The following is a 19009-nucleotide window of genomic DNA, read 5'->3' as shown; positions in this document are numbered from 1 at the left end:
ATCATAATGACTGGCTTTGATGTGTGTCGCCACAAACGTGCCTGTGCGGGTTGCGGCGAGAAGTGGTGAACGGCGTCTTTTTTTTTTTTTTTTTGGTTTCTCCACAAAAACATTCCTAACGCTCGCAAGTGTGTCATAACAAACATGTTGAAGGAAAAGCGTTAATATAAAATGGGCGTCACTCAGACTGGTTTGAGTGAATTACGGAATTAGAAGTTGACACAAAGCAGTAAACGACAAGAACATTGGCTATGGAAAAATTGCATGTTTAAGTTGTCATTTTTATGTTACAGAAGAGCCTTTCAGACATGGCCTGAAATCTATTGGGTGAGTGTTTCATATGTTCTGTTGAATTTACTCCCAAAAAAACATGCTAATTAAGCGCCTAGCCTCACCATTTTGGATTTCCCCCCCCCCCCCGATAGGCTTGTTTGAATACATAAGATCAAGGGTGTCCGACTCGGGTTGGTTTGTGGGCCGCTTTAACGTCAACTTGATTTCACGTAGGCCGGACCATTTTAGATATAATATTCAGATTATTATTTTTTATAAATGGATGAAAAGAACTGGATTAAAATCCCTGAATATTCCGTTTTTTATAGATCTAAAACAATGTTTATTTTAGGTTTTTTTTTTATATTTTTAGATTTTACAAAAGGATGTTTGAACTAAAAACATAGAAAAATGGATTAAAAAATGACAATGATTGATTTAAAAGGGGGAAAATCAGGAAATTTAATATACCTCTATACTCTTCATTTTAATTTGATCCTAAAACAGAATTTCGGCACTCATGATTGACTTTCCCGGGCCACACAAAATGATGCGGCGGGCCAGATTTGGCCCCCGGGCCGCTACTTTGACACATGTGCATAAGATGATCACATAACTATCACACAACTCAACTAGAGATGCCCATATCCTAATTTATTTTCATGTTTTGCCATATTTTTTCCAAGTAAAAATAATGCAGCTCATATTTTCTCTTTTAAAGTGAGCTCCTCCTTTTTAAAATATTACACAATGCTATTTTAATATAACTAGTTCCTAAAAAAAAAAACAGTAGTCCAATCTTATGACTGACTACCCCAAAATCAGCTACCGAAACATGAGTAACGAATCGGGACATCGAGTCAGACTCCAATCACCAATCAATCAGAATTGGCGATCATAACATTTAGCATTTTTGGCTTGAAAAAAGTTCACTCAAATTCAGAGGGAAACATCGCATCGTGATTTTACTTTTTTCAACTTTATCAAGAACTGACAAGCGTCTCGTGTTGGCCTTGACCCCGAATGACCTTTTAGTTCAAGTGATACCAGGCTTAGCCCCCCCCCCCCCCTTAGGGTCTTTTTTTAGATCAAACTGATCTCAATAAACAATCCATCTGCCACAAATGCTTTGACAATAATTGGGAATTTCCCTGTGAGAACAAAAAAGTCTCATGAGACAAAAAATGACGTGTATATGTTTACGATTCGGAAGGGCTCTCGGGGGGCCGAGGCGGGGGGGTCCTGAAAGCTGTCTTTCTTCACCGTGGCTGACCTCAGGCTGTCAACGTGCCCGGATATGAACTATGATCTCTTTCATTTCCTCTCTCCACAGGAAGCTGACCGCCCTCACGCCCACCCTCGCCTTCACAGGCACACCTGAAATACCTCTGGAGCCCCTCCCCCAGGGGGGTCTTTTATACCTGGCCGCGTGTAAAGGCACTTTGTCCCCCCCCCTTGCCTGCTTCCTGCATCAAATTGCCTCCCGACCGACATTCCACACTCGGCCTCCATCTCAAGCTGCTCGAGATCTTTCTCGCTTTCTGAAGCGGCTTTGTCTGCCAACTCGGAGAAGGGGGTCGCCACGGGCGGGGTGGGGGGGGCTCGTTTGCGATGGGCCTAGGGAACGCGACGCCTCGGAGGAGCCGGCCAGGACAAGTTGTTGGCATCGGGAGAATTGCGAGTTATTTTCCCACGCGCCGACAGATGGACAATCGGGGCTCAGAAGTCAGATATGCGCGCATGGACGAGGCTATCTATCCTTGGTAGCCAACAGATGTCTGTGGGAAAATCGGGCAAAACACAGCCGCCCGCCCGGACATGATATCACAAGTCAAGATAACAGGAAGTAGCCTAAAATACAATCACATGCGTACACTTGTATCTCTGTCACAACCCCCCCACAATAAACATTTGACACTCCCCTAGACCTCACACAAAAGAATCTGTATTTCTCCCATTGAAATAAAGGTCATTGATGTTGCAACACATATTTTGTAGGTCAATTCATGGGAAAGTATAGTGGTACCTCTACTTACAAAAGTCATTGGAAAGAAGTTGTTTTGTAAGTTGGATTGTTCATAAGTAGAGCAGTCTTTTAAATGTAAATCTTAATTCCTTAAAGTAAACAACCAATAAAACCCTTTAAAAATGATTAGTGTCTTAATTTTATATGAAGAACGTGAGAAACCCACAAAAAAAGATAAGAAATTTTCTTAATGTATTAAAATGAATAACAGGCAGTAATTATGTAGGTCAAGGGTGTCCGACTCGGGTTGGTTCGCGGGCCGCATTAACGTCAACTCCATTTCATGTGGGCCGGACCATCCATTTTAGATATAATATTTCGATTTTTTTTTTTTTAAATGGATTAAAAGAACTGGTTCAAAAGCCCTAACTATTCCATTTTTTATAGATCTAAAACAATGTTTATTTGAGCTTTTTTGTGAAGGAAAATCTCTTTTAATCATTATGTTCCATATTAAAGTGGAAAACAGAACATATTTTTATATATTTTTAGATTTTACAAAATGATTTTTGAACTAAAAACAGAAAAAAATGATTAAAAAATGACAATGATTGATTTAAAAGTAGGAAGATCAGGAAATATAATATACATCTATAATCTTCATTTAAATTTGATCCTAAAACAGAAAGTCAGCACTCATCATTTACTTTCTCAGGCCACACAAAATGATGTGGCGGGCCAGATTTGGCCCCCGGGCCTCCACTTTGACACCAGTGATGTAAATATTTGTCAAGTGTAAGGAGGAAGCTAACGTTAGCACGTGGACACACAAACACAAATGTAAACAACTTCAAAGATGAATTTAAAACAATTTAGCATTAGGAATTTGCAATATGAGTCATAGATGCATAACGACAAGCGATTATTGACGATTAATCGGGGGGCCGTAAATCACCCACATCACGCTTTGACCCCTCCCATTTTCAAACACACACCTGTATCTGTCAATATTACTCCCCCGCATAAATTCCTCTCACCCGACGCTCTCATTTATCATGCTCTCTCACACACACACACACACACACACACACACACACACACACACACACACACACACACACACACACACACACACACACCGACACCCACAGTCGCACACACCCAAGTCAAATCCAAACGTGTCTCCAGTTAGTACACTTGACGGCAGATTAGTTCAAGTCCAGGCCAGAAGGCTCTTTGCTATGCTAACCGACTGACCCAGTAATAATCCTAACGTGTGTGTGATGAAGAGCCGCGTCAAACATTTTAGCACTGAAAGAAAAAAAACATACATACACACACACACACACACAAAAAAAAAAAAAATACAAATCCTCTTGATAATTCACTACAGACAGCTACACTTCTGTCTGCTGGATTTTTATAGAACTGACTGAGATAATACTAATAAAGCACAACTGAAGTCAAACTGAATTTTAAAGGGAAAAAGGGTCTCCAACTTGCGGCCCAGGGGCCAATTGAGACCCTCAAGACAATATTTTGTGGCCTGGTATTGAAAATTTATGTATGGTATGGCATTCCAGTTTGACTGGAGGGCTCTAATGATTGCTGCCAGTCTCCCAGTCAAACCGGATTGGACGTCCATTGCGGTCGAAGAGTTAATACTTTCAAAACCTGATTTTTTTTTAACCCGAATGATCAGGGCTGATTTCATGTGTGGATGCAAACGCGGTGTTTGACGCACCTTAAATGATTCCTAGCAGTCCTCCCTATAAAGTGAATAAATAAACGCGGTGTCTTCATCTGTTCAGCAGCAACGCTTTGACTTTAACAAGCAGCTGTGACAGGTCGTTTAAGTTAGCCGACACTGTCGGCACCGCACTTGAGATCCTGATGAGAATCGAATCGTTGTTAAAAGAGTCCGATATTGTACTTTTAGTCTGCAACACAAACATCTCAAAAAGTCTCAAGGTGTGGCCGGGTATTTGAACACCGATGATTCCAAAATAACAAGAAATTAGAGGGCAAGCTGCGGTAACGGGTTCGTGTCAAACTCCTTGAGGAAACCACTCCATTTCTGGTTTCTGGGGTTTGCAATCACGTCACCGACAGTAATTCCTTACAATTTGGTCTATTTTTACATTCCTTCATCTGGTTTCGGTGCCTCATCTTCCACTTCCACGCTTAGAAACGCCACTCGGCATCGTGGGCGTGTTGTGACGGTGGTCCCGTTTTTCGATAGCGTTGGGGGTGGGGGGGGCAGGGTGCAGACGAGGTGTGAGGGGTCCCGATGACATCATTCATCTACATCCACGCGTAATGCAACGTGCCCACTACCCCACCCACCAAAGATACCCAACACCCCCCCTGCCCCCCAGCTTCCCACCCCCATCTCCCGAATTTACGCCGGGATGCGAGAGCGGTGACACAGACATCACAAACCGCAAAGAACCCGTAATCAAACTCAATTAGAGATGACTCGCTAATTACACACGGAGGCACGAGCACGCACGCACGTAAATGTACAGGGGGAGGGGGAAATACCGGGGAGGGGAGGGGGGCAAACAGGTCTAATATGTAGGTCGAGTTCAGGATTTCCTCATGGATATCATCACTAGTGTCTTATTAACAACGCATGCGCACGCCCACGGAGCTGGTTAAGTAGACGTCAACGTGCGCGTGCACACAAAGGATCCAACATGGTGGGGTTAGGTAGGTAGAAAGGTGGGGGGGGAGGTTGCCTCCTTGACTTACCGCGGCGGCGACGTGAGCGGCCAGCGCCAGCAGCAGCAGCAGCAACCCGGGCAGGAGCCTCATGCTCGGTCGCGGTGGTGGAAGCCGCCGCTGCCTCCTTCGAGGGGGGTCGTCCAAGCCGTCTGAGGTCCAACTTTCAGAGCGCGCCGAGGTCCCCGGGGCTTGCAAATCCACACGCCAGACCAAAAAAAAAAAGAAGGAGAAAAGGCTCCCCCGTCCCCTTTTTTTTTTTAATAGTTCCAAGCCGCCTCTCCCTTCGCTCCTGACAGATTTAGTGGCTCGCCTGGCCTCCCTCCGGCTCTCTTTCTCTCTTGTCTCCTCCCCCCTCGCCGTTAAGAAGGCAGGATGTTCCGTATGGAGACGCCGCCTGGAACCGGGAGTCTAGCGGGAGGAGGGGTTGAATGACGAAGGGTTGGAGAGGGGGTTCCGCGGAAGAGGATTGCCCCCTGCAGCTCGAGCAAGTACCGGCAGCGGAAAAGGAAATGTGGGTACCGGCTGGGGAAGTGGAAACGTGGGGACGTCTCTCGGTTTTTTTTTTATTTTCAATCAAAGCTGGACAATGTGGTTGTATTTTAGCCCTTAAAAAAACAAAAAAAGAGTTTTCTTACTTTGTAAAAGAACCCTCCGCCATTGTAGTCCAGTCAGGTGTGATGCGACAACTAATCACGTCCAATCAATCAAGTCACGTGAAGGCGGAAGTGTAGCCCCTCCCATCTTAGTTTTGAATTGTTTGAATTAAAAGTGAACAAACAATGAAAAACACGTTAGAACAAAAGGCAGACGAAGTAATAATTGACAGATTTCAAAATGATCAAATGTTAACCAACTTAAATAAAAAGTCCAATTTAAATTTCTAACGAAAACAAATGCACGTTAAATTTAGCTGCCCCGATCAGGTGTGTCTAACGAACCATCCACTACGTCATGGACGTGGTCGCCTAGCAACCGAGCAGGTTGCAGAATCAATGGAAGGTGTTTAAAAATAGCCCTTTCATTGAATTTTAATTTTACTCATTTCGTCATTCCGAGACACTGAGATGAATTCCAAATTTGTTTTCATCATGTTCCACGACGTCAAAATTAAAAATGACAGTTAACGTAAAGCAATTTCCACTTAGTCATTTCCTGCCATTAATGGTGATTAAATGTCATTTTCCCCACAGGGGAATAAGTGTTATCTTTCAGGAAACGTGTGAACCAACTCGTTTTTCCTGTTGTGTGGTTTTTAACGGATTTTCTTATTTGCTGTATAATTTGGAGACAAAAACAGTACTTTTATTTTGAAGTTGTACCATTTTCAATGTTTTTTTGTGTCCTTTTGTATAAAATATGTATTATTGGCCATTAAAATGTAAAAAAAAAACATTTGAGGTAAACACCAGATAGATTTATTTTATCAATTTTTCTCTGGCATCAGTTCACAGAATAAACCCATTAGAACTGTGAATTTTAATAACTAGATTTTCTTTAATTAAGCATCTGTTGTGACTTTGGGGGTTGTAGATGGCTCAATTACTTTTTAGTCTGTTTTCCTCCTGTAAATAAGAGAAAATAAAACATAACAGTAACATATGGTGCTAAGACGCTACTTAGTTTTGTCTTCATTTGCTCTAATTATGCTTTAATTTGAAAGAAAGCTTCCAGCCGCTGAAGCATGTGATTACTTATACCTAAAATTGTTTGAAAATAAAAATGAAGGTGCTAATATTTTATGTCCAGAAAAAATAATTATTGCATATTCAAATAATAATTTAATACATTTATCACAATTACAAAATTATTTAAATTACTGTAACCATAAAAGAGAAATAAAATACTGCTTTTAAATTGTTCTTGAATTATAAAGACTTTCCCCTGCTTTTTTTGTTCGTCAAATTAAATTTAAAAAAAATATTAGAAAGGGTAAATTAGGAAAAAAAGGCATGAACTAGTTTTAAAAAAACAATACTTACTGTAATAAAAGAAAGTGTAATATATTAAGCAACTAAAAACAGAATGTAACTACTTTTAAACAGTTGACTATCAAAATAAAGTAGGCTATTCTTTCAATCAGTTGATAATCAATAAATTGTCAATTAAGACAACAAAATAATGAATTAAAAGGAAGTCGTTAAACGAACAATGACGCCAACACAGTAGTTTAAATTTTCAACATTTTTTTTTGTTTTTCTCTCATTTGGTTCCAAAATAAAGATCACACAATTGTTTAGAGACAATCTACAACAGGAGTTACAAAAAATAGTTGCCCAGGCAAGTAAGCATACACAGGTTTCTGTTAACTATACACATATGGTTACAGGGTGTGCTCGTAGTAGTAAATATACACAAGGCAGCTTTTTTTTTTTTTTTATCTTCACCCCCAAAAATGGCTGCCTTTTCTCACCCAAAAAGGGGAAGAAAAAAACAATAGACAGTATGATACAGCACTTACAGGTCTAAAGAAATGCAAACAAACCTAAAGAATCTCCTCTGTACAATCAGTTCACTCCCAACAAAAGTGAAACTTTCCTATAAAAAAGCTCTAAAAGGAAAAAAAAAAAGAAAGTCAGTGGGAGATTATTTTTTTTCCTTTAAGTTAAGATAAAATCAAGCAATGGTGCGAATGTTTTTTTTGTACAAGTACGACCCCGTAATAGATATAGAAAGGGCTTTTTTGGAGGAAAAAAAAAAAGAAGCAAATTTTGATATTACAATTTACAATATACAACAACTCATGTCACAAACCAAGATGGTGAGAATATACACTGAAATGCACAAGTTAAGTCCCCCCCCTATTTTTCTCATCATACCAAAAAAGGGTGGTAAAGCACTTTTACATTACAAGGGTTTACAAATGTACAAGTATACAGTCAGAAGTATGCGTGGTCACTACTAGGATACATTATAGATACAGAGTCAACATCAAAAACCAGAAAAAACCTACAAAGTTTTTATATATATATTTATATATATATATTTATATGTACTGTATATGCAAAGATTCTACACCAAGTATACATGTTATATTTATAGAAGCAAGACCAGAAAACTCCCATGCTAAATGACCTGAAGGCTGGTTAGCTCGCATGTGTGTGTGTGTGTGTGTGTGTGTGGGTTGGTGCGTGGGTATGCGTGTGCGTGTGTGTGTACTCGTCTACGTTTGGCTGAGAAATTAAATTAGTCAATTGGGGAAAAATTGCCAAGGGAGCCAAAAATGAAATATGAACCAAAGAAATGATTCGCACACCCAAGTTCAGCAGGCTGGGTCGGGCGGGGGTGGGGCAAGGGGTCCTTCTTTTAAAGATACGACGACATGACTGGCAAAGGTAGGGGGGCGTGGCGTTTACATGATGCCGTTGGGGGGTCCGCACAAAGGGCCCAGGTCGACGCCGTTCTTCATGTAGTATTTCTCCAGCTTGGCCAGGATGTGTTTGCCGTACGTGTACTTTCGAAGTGTGGAGATGTGGGGTCGGATCTGGAAATCACATTGAGGGATTTTTAGAAAATATTAGTTTTTACAGCAAATGATCATTTGTAAATTACGGAATTCAAATGTACTCTACATTACACGACTAGCAGGCACACTTAAGTCTTAAATTTTTTCCAAAATAGACAGGGCGCCTTACAATGCAGTGCGCCTTATATATGGAAAAACATTCAAATGTGTCATTCATTGAGGGTGTGCCTTAGTCGTGAAATTACGGTAATTAGATTAAAACTCAGAAACAGCAGGATTGCCCCTTAGGTCAATTTTAAAGATTAGCATATTTGTTAGCTTGGGCACTGCCTTTGGATATTAAAAAAAAAAAAAATCGCAAAATGTATTTTCTGATATTATAAGTTATATCCTGTAATGTGATTAAGTTTTCAAAGACGATATGTCAGCCACAATTTATACCTATTACACATTCAAATGAAATTCTTTATTTTTCAGAATTTTCTAAAAGCTGAACACGATAGCGTTTTTTTGCGTTTTAATGGTTGCTTAACCAATTAAGATACCATTAACCAATAGAACAACAAAGTTATGATTATTATGATATCCTAATTTACCATCCTACCTTTGAAGGTACATAAAGCCTTTGGCCAAATTGCTGTTCCTTTCTTTGAAGGGAGACGCAGCGTTTGAACTAGTCGTATAAACACAATGGATTTTTTCTTTTATTTTTTACAGGCATAAATTGGCAGCGCGGAAGTTTAAAGAGTTTTTTTTTAAACAGCAAATTGCATTCGCACCAGTCATCTGGGCAAAATAAATAAATCAATAAATTCATACATCAGAATTCCACTAAGCCATGATTACGTATTAATTGCTCACTAACTTAGCCTTATTTGCACATGGAGAAATCATTTCCTATATGATTGCCCCTGTGACATCGCCAACTGGATCTATAGCGTATCATGAACCTCAAAAGACATTTGAAGTTTATTCATAAAATAGCCCTAATATTTCAATAAACATAAGAAAAAAATAAAATAACATATTGCCAACAATAGCATCTTCACCTGGGCATCGTGAGTATGTGATTGAAACGCAACAATGATGTGATAACAGCTTGATTCTCTATTGTGAAGTGCTTATCTGGCAACCCAAAAGCTATGCTCTTGAATTGGTTGATCCTGGTTGCAGTACCATTTTGGACCAAAAATCTAAAAAGCAGCTGCTTTAAACAATCAAAATGAAGCGCCATCCCAAAAAAATGTATACACAAATCAGCTGAAAATATTTCCCATTAACAATGTGTGTTTTAATAGTATACCTTGTGCATGACGATCTTGCGTTGAGTGGGCTCGGCCACGTCGATCATCTTCTGCACCACGTAGTTGGCGTACTGGTCCTTCATCATGGTGTATAAGGCACTGTGGGGCCCTTCCGTCAGGCTGCACACCTCGTCGATCAGTACCGCTCGCTCCGCCCGCGACGCGTGCGTCACGCACTTTTCCACCACGTTGCTAACCCAACGCAAAAAAAGTGTACACGGACATAAATGCAATGTTTGCTTGGGGATCTATTATTTTACATATTAAAATATTTTGCCTTATTGTGGGTACATTGTATTCTAGATATATTCTTATCATTTTTTATTATTATAGTGTTGGATTGGAATTTTTTCACTAGAACTTTTTTTCATTTTTCACTATCCTTGGAGTTAGGTGCAAAAGTCTGCAATCTTTCTTTGATAGAAGATCCAAGATGGCGGCACGCGTGGGTGCAGTGGCTCTTTGCTCTCTACTTGCATTAGTGTGACACACAAGGCCTTCTGAGCAATAACAATGCAATATCTTAGAAGATTGTTCAATATTTTAGATGGCAGAAAAGTCTGCCATCTTTCTTTGATGGAAGATCCAAGATGGCGGCGCGCGCGGGTGCAGCGGCTCTGTGCAATAACAATTCAATATCTTAGATTGTGCAATATTTTAGAATGACCTTGACTTTTTAATTGACTTATTTATGTTTTTATTGGGGAAAAACGCACTTTGCGGAGTAGCACCACCAATTTGGTTATACGCCGCTGGGAATAATGACAATAAAGACTACCTGGCAAACTTGTGTTGGCTAAGACCCAGCACGTTCCCTCTGATCTCCGCCACTATCTTGCTCTTGTCTTCGGCTCTGCCGTGTTCCAACACGTGCTGGATTACGTAATTGCCGTACTGGTCCTGCAAGTAAACGCACACAAACAAACAAAAAAGGTGAGCAAATGCACGCAACACAACGACAGACCGACGATTCTAAAAGTGCGGTACGCGGGGCGCACGACCCTCTTCATCTAGTTGACGGAATTTCTATCGTTATGCGTTGTAGCGAAGGAGGTAGTGGAACCTGCACGAGCTGCTCCGTGTGCTGGTGAAGCTCTTCGAGGATGGGCAGCGTTTGTTCGGGTAGGCAATGCTCCAGGATGCGCTGAATGACCCGGCAGCCATATGGGTGAGTGGACAAGGCGAATACCTAACACAATAAACGGTGTATTATAAAGTTGTATTGACCAGCTATACTTGGAATTCTAGTGAATAATCAACTGTCATATTTTCCACACTATAAGGCGCACCTTCAATGAATGTCTTAAAATGTGCTTCATTATTATTTAATAATAATAATAATAATCGGACATAGGCCCTGTCGTCATTATCAACAACAAAAAAGCCTACTTGTCATCACACCCAGAAACTGCGTATGACGAAATTGGTGTATAATTGATGTATTGGCTTATATATTTACAAGGTACACCAGTTAATAAATGATAATGAGTGGTAGTAGTAGGGGATTGAGTTGTACATCCACTAGATTGAGGTGTAGTAGTACTAATATTAGTAGTGCGTAGGAGTTGTGTTACACATCAACTAGATGGAGCTGTGCTAAAGAGAATTCCATACAATGATAAATGAATATTAATATAAGGCGCACTGAGAAAATGTCTCAATGCATATATACATATATAAAAGTCTTTTAGTTGGGGAAAACAGGGTTGTTTTTTGTAAAACAATATAGTATTGTTTAACTTGTATTCTTTCATAAACAATTCTGTGAGTGCAATTAGGGAGGGGAAAAATGCTACACTGATATTTGCTGCTAAGACCCAGTTTTTTTTTTTTAAGGATGTTTTTTGGTTTCAAGACTTATTATGCATGGGTTACTACCTTTTGCATCGGAGCTTGTAACATTAATATTTAGTCACAAAAGCAATTCCAAGAAGCAAAAATGATCACCTTTGGACCCATTTTCCTAATTTTTGTCATCAAGAGCATTGGTCTCGTTGGTCAATTTTTCCACATGAGACCTCCCAGTTATAAAGCACCGATTGATGTGGGTTCGTAAAAATTACACCCCACGGAGAAGGGCGTCACTAAATTCCTCACACTCCAAACACTTAACATGCAGACTACATAAACAACCCTGAAACACGCAAATAAATACCTGTAACCGACACCTGGCAATTCCAATGCGAAAAGGTTACTTTTTTTGTTGTTGTTGAATTTCTTAAAACGACACACCTAGCAAATCAATCCAAAAAAGGCTACCGTATTGCAGTGGTTGTCATTGCCATGGTGACAGGAGAAAATGTGTGTTCTCTCGTTTCTCTGTATACGTGATTCACACCTGTCCCTTGAAGGCGTCTATTATGAAGTGCAGGGCATGCGGCTGCACACACTCGATACACTTCTGCACCACGTGGTTGCCGTTCTGGTCCTTCACACACTTGAGCACGTGACCATCCAGCTCACGCACCATCTCGCTCTGCCCAGAGAGAAAAAAGGCAAGTAAATCGTTTGCGAGAAATCAAATAGTCCCCCCCCGAGCATTTGTTTGTTTAAAACCGAGGCTTAAGTGTGACCGACAAATAGCGGTGTGCTTAAAAACACTGGCCTTGGAGAAAACAACTCGTAAACTCTAGTCGGGAAACGTTTTATAGAGCACAAACACATCCTCGCGGGTCTTGGCCCTAAAATGTAATGAGTCACCCTTTTTTTGTTTTTTTTTAAGTAACTTGAGAGGTTTAAACACTCAATTGCTATCATGGCAACAAGGATTAGTGTTGTGAGTAAATAACAGAGAATTCCCAGCTGTTCTGTGATGGGGCATGTTTAAAACCTGAAAACTTAGACTGCCACATTTTGAGCGGCCTGCAAAAAATAAAAATAACCAATTTTTCAGAATATTAACACCCAAAAATGAATTCTGGTTGAACGTAATGAGCTGAAACCTATTCTGCTGGACAAAACTGTGTTATATTAATCCAATAAAGTGTTCAAGAGATACAGCCACATTACCCAAAGACACTTAAATGAATAAATAACACAATTCCAAAGCAAAAATATTAAGAGCAAATGATAAATGCAGTCCATTGATGAACTAATGCACCGCATGATCGGGTTTGCCTTGTGTAACAAAAGTCACTTGTTCGTTGAAGATGCCTTTTATAATCCGAAAAATTCGGTATGCTGACATCATGTCTCATAAAAATAAAGTTTTGTGAGAGAGGAGAAAAAAAATTACTTATTATTGGATAGAATCTTTAGCAGTGTTATAACCTTTTCAGCAATGGATATTTGGATGAAAACACTGACGCAGCATTAAAGAGAAACTATGACAATACTTGCTTATGCATATATTATTCACCCTAATCCAAGAACGGCTAATATTATTGCAGTTTACGGCGCTTAACATTTGTTACTTTGTTAATAGATGGCGAATTAGAACGAGTAAAAATGTTTTTCCAATCCAATATCCTGTTTTGGGTGTTTTTTCAGAGGGTTGGAACGAATTAATTCATTTTTAGTTCATTTCTATGGGAAACGTTCGTTTGAGTTACAAGAAAATCGACATAAGAGCTCAGTCCCGGAAGGAATTAAGCTCGTATCTCGAGGTACCACTGTACTAGATATGTCTTAATTATAGGTGATCGAAACAAACACGAGACTACTCACAATGACTTGTTGATCGGACGGGATGAACTCCAGTGCCTTCTGGATGACTCTGCATCCGTACATCTGCAATGCCAGCGACAGGACGTGCCCGCGGATTCGCTCGGCCAGCGCCAGCTTCTGGTCCAAACTCCCAAACTTCACATAAAAATTAAAAAAAGGCTTGAATACAAAATTGTGATCCAACCGTACAATCCAAAGTGCACCGAGTTATACCTCAAAGAATTTCTGGATTACGTAGTTGCCAAAAACGTCCACCATGAGCTGGTAGGCAGCCTGCAGGATTTCACTGAACACAAGTTGGCGCTCTGCCGGACTGGCCCGCTCCAACTTCAACTGAATGAACCTGTGCCAGATAGCGATGACTTAACTTAGCATGTTGCTAGTGTCCGACAACTCTGGCGACCAAAACATGATGGACAGCAGACTAAATTAAAGATAAATCAGGTGAGAATGACAAGCAAATCAATATCTGGAATGCACAGAGCCTATGTCATGGTGTCTATACAAAAAAAAATGAACACAGCACATTTGCATAAAGCTATGCAGTCAGTAGAAGAAGAAAAAACTTTGAGGAGTATGTCAGCTCCAAGATGAGCAAGCTGCTAGTGCAAAATAAAAAAAACAATGTTTGAAAGTTGTCGGTTATTTGAGTACACAAAAACTTTTTTTCCAGCTTACATAGGGCTCTAGCAGTCTCATATTTATTCTATCCATTAAATTAGACCTGGGCAAACTTTAGCCCAGGGGCCACATCCACATTCTTTGAGTGGCTTCCACAATATTTATAATGTCTTAACCGTTAAAATATGTGACCAGGAAACTTGCAAATCTGGTAGAGAACCCCACCAGCAGCTCACCATGTTTTTTTGGGAAAAAAAAAAAAAACAGTCACATCAACGCATCAAGACCGTAATCCGAGTCGTGACGGCGTCTGAATATTTTAAACAAAGTGAAGCTACGGGCAACCGATTCCTAGCCGGGACACAACTTTAGAATGAATCTATCTCTGGATTACCAATTGATTTTTAAAATAGACATCCACTTGACTCCGTTTTATTGTCACCCGGCACTAACCTGCTGCCATGCTGATCCTGGCTGAACTCCATAATGTGCCCGGCGATGTCACGCAACTGAAGGTTAGGGTATCGGTTGTTACGGAAATCCTCCAACAGACGGCTGCGTCCCGAAGGCATCACGTCGGACATGCCGTAGCGTAGCCGCGACGACGGGAACAGTTGACTGCTGGGGGAGAAAAGCGACGAGCCCGAGCTGGCGGCGCTGCGGTACTTGGCTTCGGCGCCCGGCGCGGCCGAGATGAAGCGCCCGCTCCCGTTGGTCAGACCCCCTGCCAGGCGGATATATTCAAGCACATTTTAAAAAAAAGCTTTGAGAACATCTGCTGTAGCGCGCCTTCCAAATGACCGCTTACCCAGGTTGAGGTTTGACGAGGAGCTATGGTTGGAGAGCGAGGGTGGCGGGGTTAGCGAGTGGGACGGGCCCTGGTTGGGAAGCGGCATGCCAACGGGCCCGGGTGAAGGGCTGAAGCCCAGCGTGCCGTTGTAGAAGCCGCCGTGGCCGATGGGCGTCAGGCTGGAGGGCGTTCGCTTGTACAGCTCGCTGTTGCCCGTCAGAGAGTCGCGCCGCGACCCGCTCCCGCCGCTCGAGTTGGCCACTTGAGGGAAGCAAAGATACCAAACATCAAATATTATAATGCACGTCAACTTTGATCATTATATATTACAATTGACTTCACATTTTTTGCCTGTTCAGTGAAAGGAATGTTCTTATTTATTTTTTTAAAGCGGTATATGACTTTTTTTGGGGGGGGGGGGGGTAAATTGAACATTTTTAGGGCAGTGTTTCCCAATTTTAAATGAACCCAAGTAAATATTTTACACGCAGCACCTAAAAATGTTACAATGCTAACATTGACGATAATCACACTGTGGGTGAATTCAGACCAACTCCAATTATTTCTATTCAACCTGGGCTCATTCATAGGTGGAAAATAACTAGGCTAGACCAGACACCTCTGCGGTACATCCACAAGATTGCAACCAAAACGTCATAATTAAGTGACACACTGCACCGCAGTTCTACGAAACAAAATCTGAAGAAAGACACAAACACATTTTCCTTCATGTTACCCCATCTGAAACTATAAGGTTTTTAAAACTGCATGTTCAAGTATCAAAATTATCATTATACCAAAAAAATCTAGACCCAAAAATGGGACAAAAAAAGGGCGTTTCTAATTTTATATAATGTCAAAAGTAAAACAATACTTGACGCTGGCCCCGTAAGGACACAATCAATTAAATCAATCCCTACCTGCAGTACCGAAGCCTCCCAACGTGGCCCCGAGCGAAGCCCCAAGGGATGATGAGGCTTGCTGGCCGAAGCCCAGGGAAGCCGAGCCCGGACCGGGCTGGCCGGAGCCCTGCGAGAACAGCGAAGAGCTCTGCGATGACGAGCTGAGCGACGATGATCCGTAGAAGGAGCTGCCTCCCAGCGGGCCGCCTCCAGGTCCCCCTTGCTGCTGGGGCTGCTGGGACGTCATGGCTCGAAAGGGGCCGTTGGCGCCGCCGCCCAGGCCCCCGTTGGCACCGCCCGCCGAAGCCGCCGCGGCGGCGACTACGGGGAAACAAAAAGCATGTCAATTTTATTGTCTTTCATTAACGTTCATGAGGGAATGTGGCTATTTTCGACACTTTTTTTCCCCTCATGTATGCATTCTTTACCTGCTTGCGCTGCAGAAGGCGATATGATGACAGACGCGGGGGCCATGAGGCGGACGGGACCGCTACGAGCCCCCGTGTTAACCACCAGGGCACCCGTCTGGTCATAGTATGCTGCGGGGGCCAGGACCGGATACCCTGGGAGGCCGAGTAGAAATAGATGAGCACACCAAGGAAAAGTAACATCAGTTAAAAAAATTTAAAAAAGAGACTAACCAGGCACTCCTGCTGCGAGCCCCTGCCCGAAAGCCAGGGCTGAGTTGACAGCTGCCGTGGCAACCAGCTGCTCATTCTGCTGCCCTTGCTGCCCCTGACTGGGCGTCAAGGGACGCTGGTTGCCCCCTGCACGCATCACCTTTGAGGACAAACAGATTGTTAACAATATACTGAACAAGCAGTATGAAAAAAAAAAAAAAATCCAACGTTTTTCTCAGTATTGTCCTGATCTCTGAAGGGTAAAAGGGGGGCACAGCATAAAAGCAAGGGTCTCAATCTCAATGTATCCATGGCAAAGGCGCGTATATTTGAATATTTCATTAAAGGTTTTGTGTTGACACAGACCTTATGTCGCCAACGATCAAAGTCTGCGAAACAAAACAATTTTTTTCTTATTACCGTATTTTCACGACCATAAGACGCACCGCATTATAAGGCGCACCCTCAATGAATGACACATTTTATTTTTTTTTCCATATATAAAGCACACTGGATTATAAGGCACCCTGTCTATTTTGGAGAATATTTAAGACTTTTGAGTGCGCCTTATAGTCGTGAAAACACGGTACTTTAATATTCTAATATTCTATAGATGAATACTATGCAACTGCTTTGTGCTAACAAAGACCATATATTAAATAATATATATAAAACGCAACTCCGCACAAACAATTTGCCAAGATGTCAACTAAGGGGCCACAAAACACTGTCAAATTGGTCACAAGTTGGGATCCCTGCAATATATTTCCCACAATTCCAAAATGAAAATCTATGTCAAACCTGCTGTTGGTTCTGCTGGCCCTGGCCTGCCCCTTGCTGATTGGCCGAGTTGTTGGCGGCAGCGGCTTGTTGCTGAAATAGGTTGGCAGGGTAGACGCCCCAGGGCGTGACGCCGTAGTACTGATGAGGCATCACCGCTGGACCTACACACACACACACACACAGAATTTTTCAGATAACGATCTTTCATCGGTGTGTACTGAGCGATAAAACCTACCCAGAGTCGCCGCTGCAGCTAGCCCCGCCGCGTAGGGGTCCGTACCTGGTGGGCCGGCACTGATGATGTAAGGATTGGGGACAAAAGCTGGGGCCAAACCTGAAGATATAAAACAAGTACATCAGGAACCAGCATAATGTCACATTTACTTTCATACATTGAAAAAAACGTGGCGTGTAATTTTCCTACCAATGTGTGGCTGCTGTGCGGCCGCTAGTGCATACTGCTGTTGCTGAGCGGCTGTGAGCTGCTGCACGGCAAGAGCGTTATTTCTCTGGAAAAGCTGCCACAAAAGATGGTGCAATACAGCATTAAATACATTTTCCCATTTTAGCATGCCGTAAAGCAGAGGATAGATCTGCTCGACACTTACTTGCTGCTGGTTGGCGTAATCAAATAGTCCGACTGTTGGCGCCGAATCCATGGGCATCTGTGAGTTGTAGTCGAACTGCAGCGGCTCCATCACCGACTCCATGGGATCCATGGCTACGCCACCCTGTTCCACACCGGAGAAGTCTTCGGGTGGTTTCGGGCCCCCGCCGCCACCCAGAGGAGTCATCCCGTCCACGCCGACCCCCCCTGGACCGCCCAGCAGGTCCCCCTCCGATCCCGGGGGCTGCATGTTACCAGGCGGGCGGCTGCGGGAAAAGCAGAATTGCTGGTTACTACCTAAAATACGGCTTTTCTGTGGAAGAAGCCAACGACGAGAGGCCTACCCAAAGTCTTTGACGTCGACGTCGAGGCCGTTCTGCACTGGCAGACCGTTGGGGTTGATGACGTCGTTGATGACCACAGCCTCCACTTCCGCTAGTTCTTTCAATTTTTCCGCCTCAAACCTTTCTTTTGGCTTCTCCCGCTTGTCATCCACCACCTCGCCATCACGCTGGCCCTGTAAATATCAACATTTGATTTAAAGTCTCATGTCCCCTTTTTAAATTTGCATTTTTTTTCTCGACCACTTCATTATTTTTCCACTAGAAAAGGAGGCATCAGTGAAGTCATTTTTAATAATATTCATTCATTCAATCCGTGCATGAATGAGTAAATAAACAAAATCAGGTAAGGCATATAGACATGGCCGAGTACTAGCACTGTGAAAATACTTAGATAGATACAACAATGTTATTAAACACATACTAATACATTCATTTCTAAATCACAATTTTTAATTAAAAATAAATACTATACAGTGGTACCTCGAGATACGAGCTTAATTCGTTCCGGGACTGAGCTCGTATGTCGATACTCAAACGAACGTTTCCCATAGAAATGAACTAAAAACAAATGAATTCTGAAAAAACACCCAAAAAACATGATTTGGGATTGTTTTTTTTTTTTTACATTTGTTCTAATTCACCATCTATTTACAAAGTAACAAATAACTAGTGGTTTGATAGTACTAAAATGTGTTTAATAGTACTAAAATTAGACGGATTTCACGGAGGGGGGGCGTTTTTTTGCACAGTATCGCGCTCGTAACATAAACAAATTTAAATGAACTTGGATGACGATGCAGACACTCAAAAATAAGTTTAATCTAACCGTACAGTAAATTTTATTCTTATTTTGTTTTAAATGTCGATACCTTTCTTCTCCCAGGTTGGCGCATGTGCAAGTTTATTGGTGCATATTCGGGGCTACGCTTGAGTATTGCAACTA

General features: G+C 41.9%; 2 protein-coding genes across 5 annotated transcripts in view; both read right to left on the bottom strand.

Annotated features, from left to right (window-relative positions):
* sdc3 (syndecan 3) overlaps positions 1-5855 on the bottom strand; it is a 35382-nt gene extending 29527 nt beyond the window's left edge. The window contains exons 1-2 of one of the 3 annotated variants that reach the window (XM_077589974.1): positions 5602-5855; positions 4994-5374 (exon numbers count right to left, since the gene is read on the bottom strand). In XM_077589974.1, the coding sequence (XP_077446100.1) occupies positions 4994-5056 (63 nt within the window). In that variant the 5' untranslated portion in view covers positions 5057-5374; positions 5602-5855. Of the gene's footprint in view, positions 1-4993 lie in introns of all 3 variants that reach the window. The other 2 variants (XM_077589973.1, XM_077589975.1) reach the window with 2 other exon arrangements.
* A 1277-nt stretch (positions 5856-7132) lies between these two features.
* Positions 7133-19009, bottom strand: part of pum1 (pumilio RNA-binding family member 1) — an 18759-nt gene continuing 6882 nt past the window's right edge. For both annotated transcript variants that reach the window (XM_077590355.1, XM_077590356.1), the window contains exons 7-23: positions 18067-18239; positions 17724-17988; positions 17540-17633; positions 17351-17449; positions 17134-17276; positions 16354-16492; positions 16141-16275; positions 15731-16033; positions 14829-15071; positions 14474-14744; positions 13613-13742; positions 13400-13534; positions 12072-12209; positions 10797-10922; positions 10512-10633; positions 9733-9925; positions 7133-8447 (exon numbers count right to left, since the gene is read on the bottom strand). In XM_077590355.1, coding sequence (XP_077446481.1) covers positions 8316-8447; positions 9733-9925; positions 10512-10633; positions 10797-10922; positions 12072-12209; positions 13400-13534; positions 13613-13742; positions 14474-14744; positions 14829-15071; positions 15731-16033; positions 16141-16275; positions 16354-16492; positions 17134-17276; positions 17351-17449; positions 17540-17633; positions 17724-17988; positions 18067-18239 — 2841 coding nt within the window. In that variant the 3' untranslated portion in view covers positions 7133-8315. The remainder of the gene's footprint in view (positions 8448-9732; positions 9926-10511; positions 10634-10796; positions 10923-12071; positions 12210-13399; positions 13535-13612; positions 13743-14473; positions 14745-14828; positions 15072-15730; positions 16034-16140; positions 16276-16353; positions 16493-17133; positions 17277-17350; positions 17450-17539; positions 17634-17723; positions 17989-18066; positions 18240-19009) is intronic.

The sequence above is a fragment of the Stigmatopora argus genome, chromosome 21, assembly GCF_051989625.1.
Source record: "Stigmatopora argus isolate UIUO_Sarg chromosome 21, RoL_Sarg_1.0, whole genome shotgun sequence".
In the NCBI taxonomy this organism is placed as follows: domain Eukaryota; kingdom Metazoa; phylum Chordata; class Actinopteri; order Syngnathiformes; family Syngnathidae; genus Stigmatopora; species Stigmatopora argus.
This window is presented reverse-complemented; position numbering and strand designations above follow the sequence as displayed.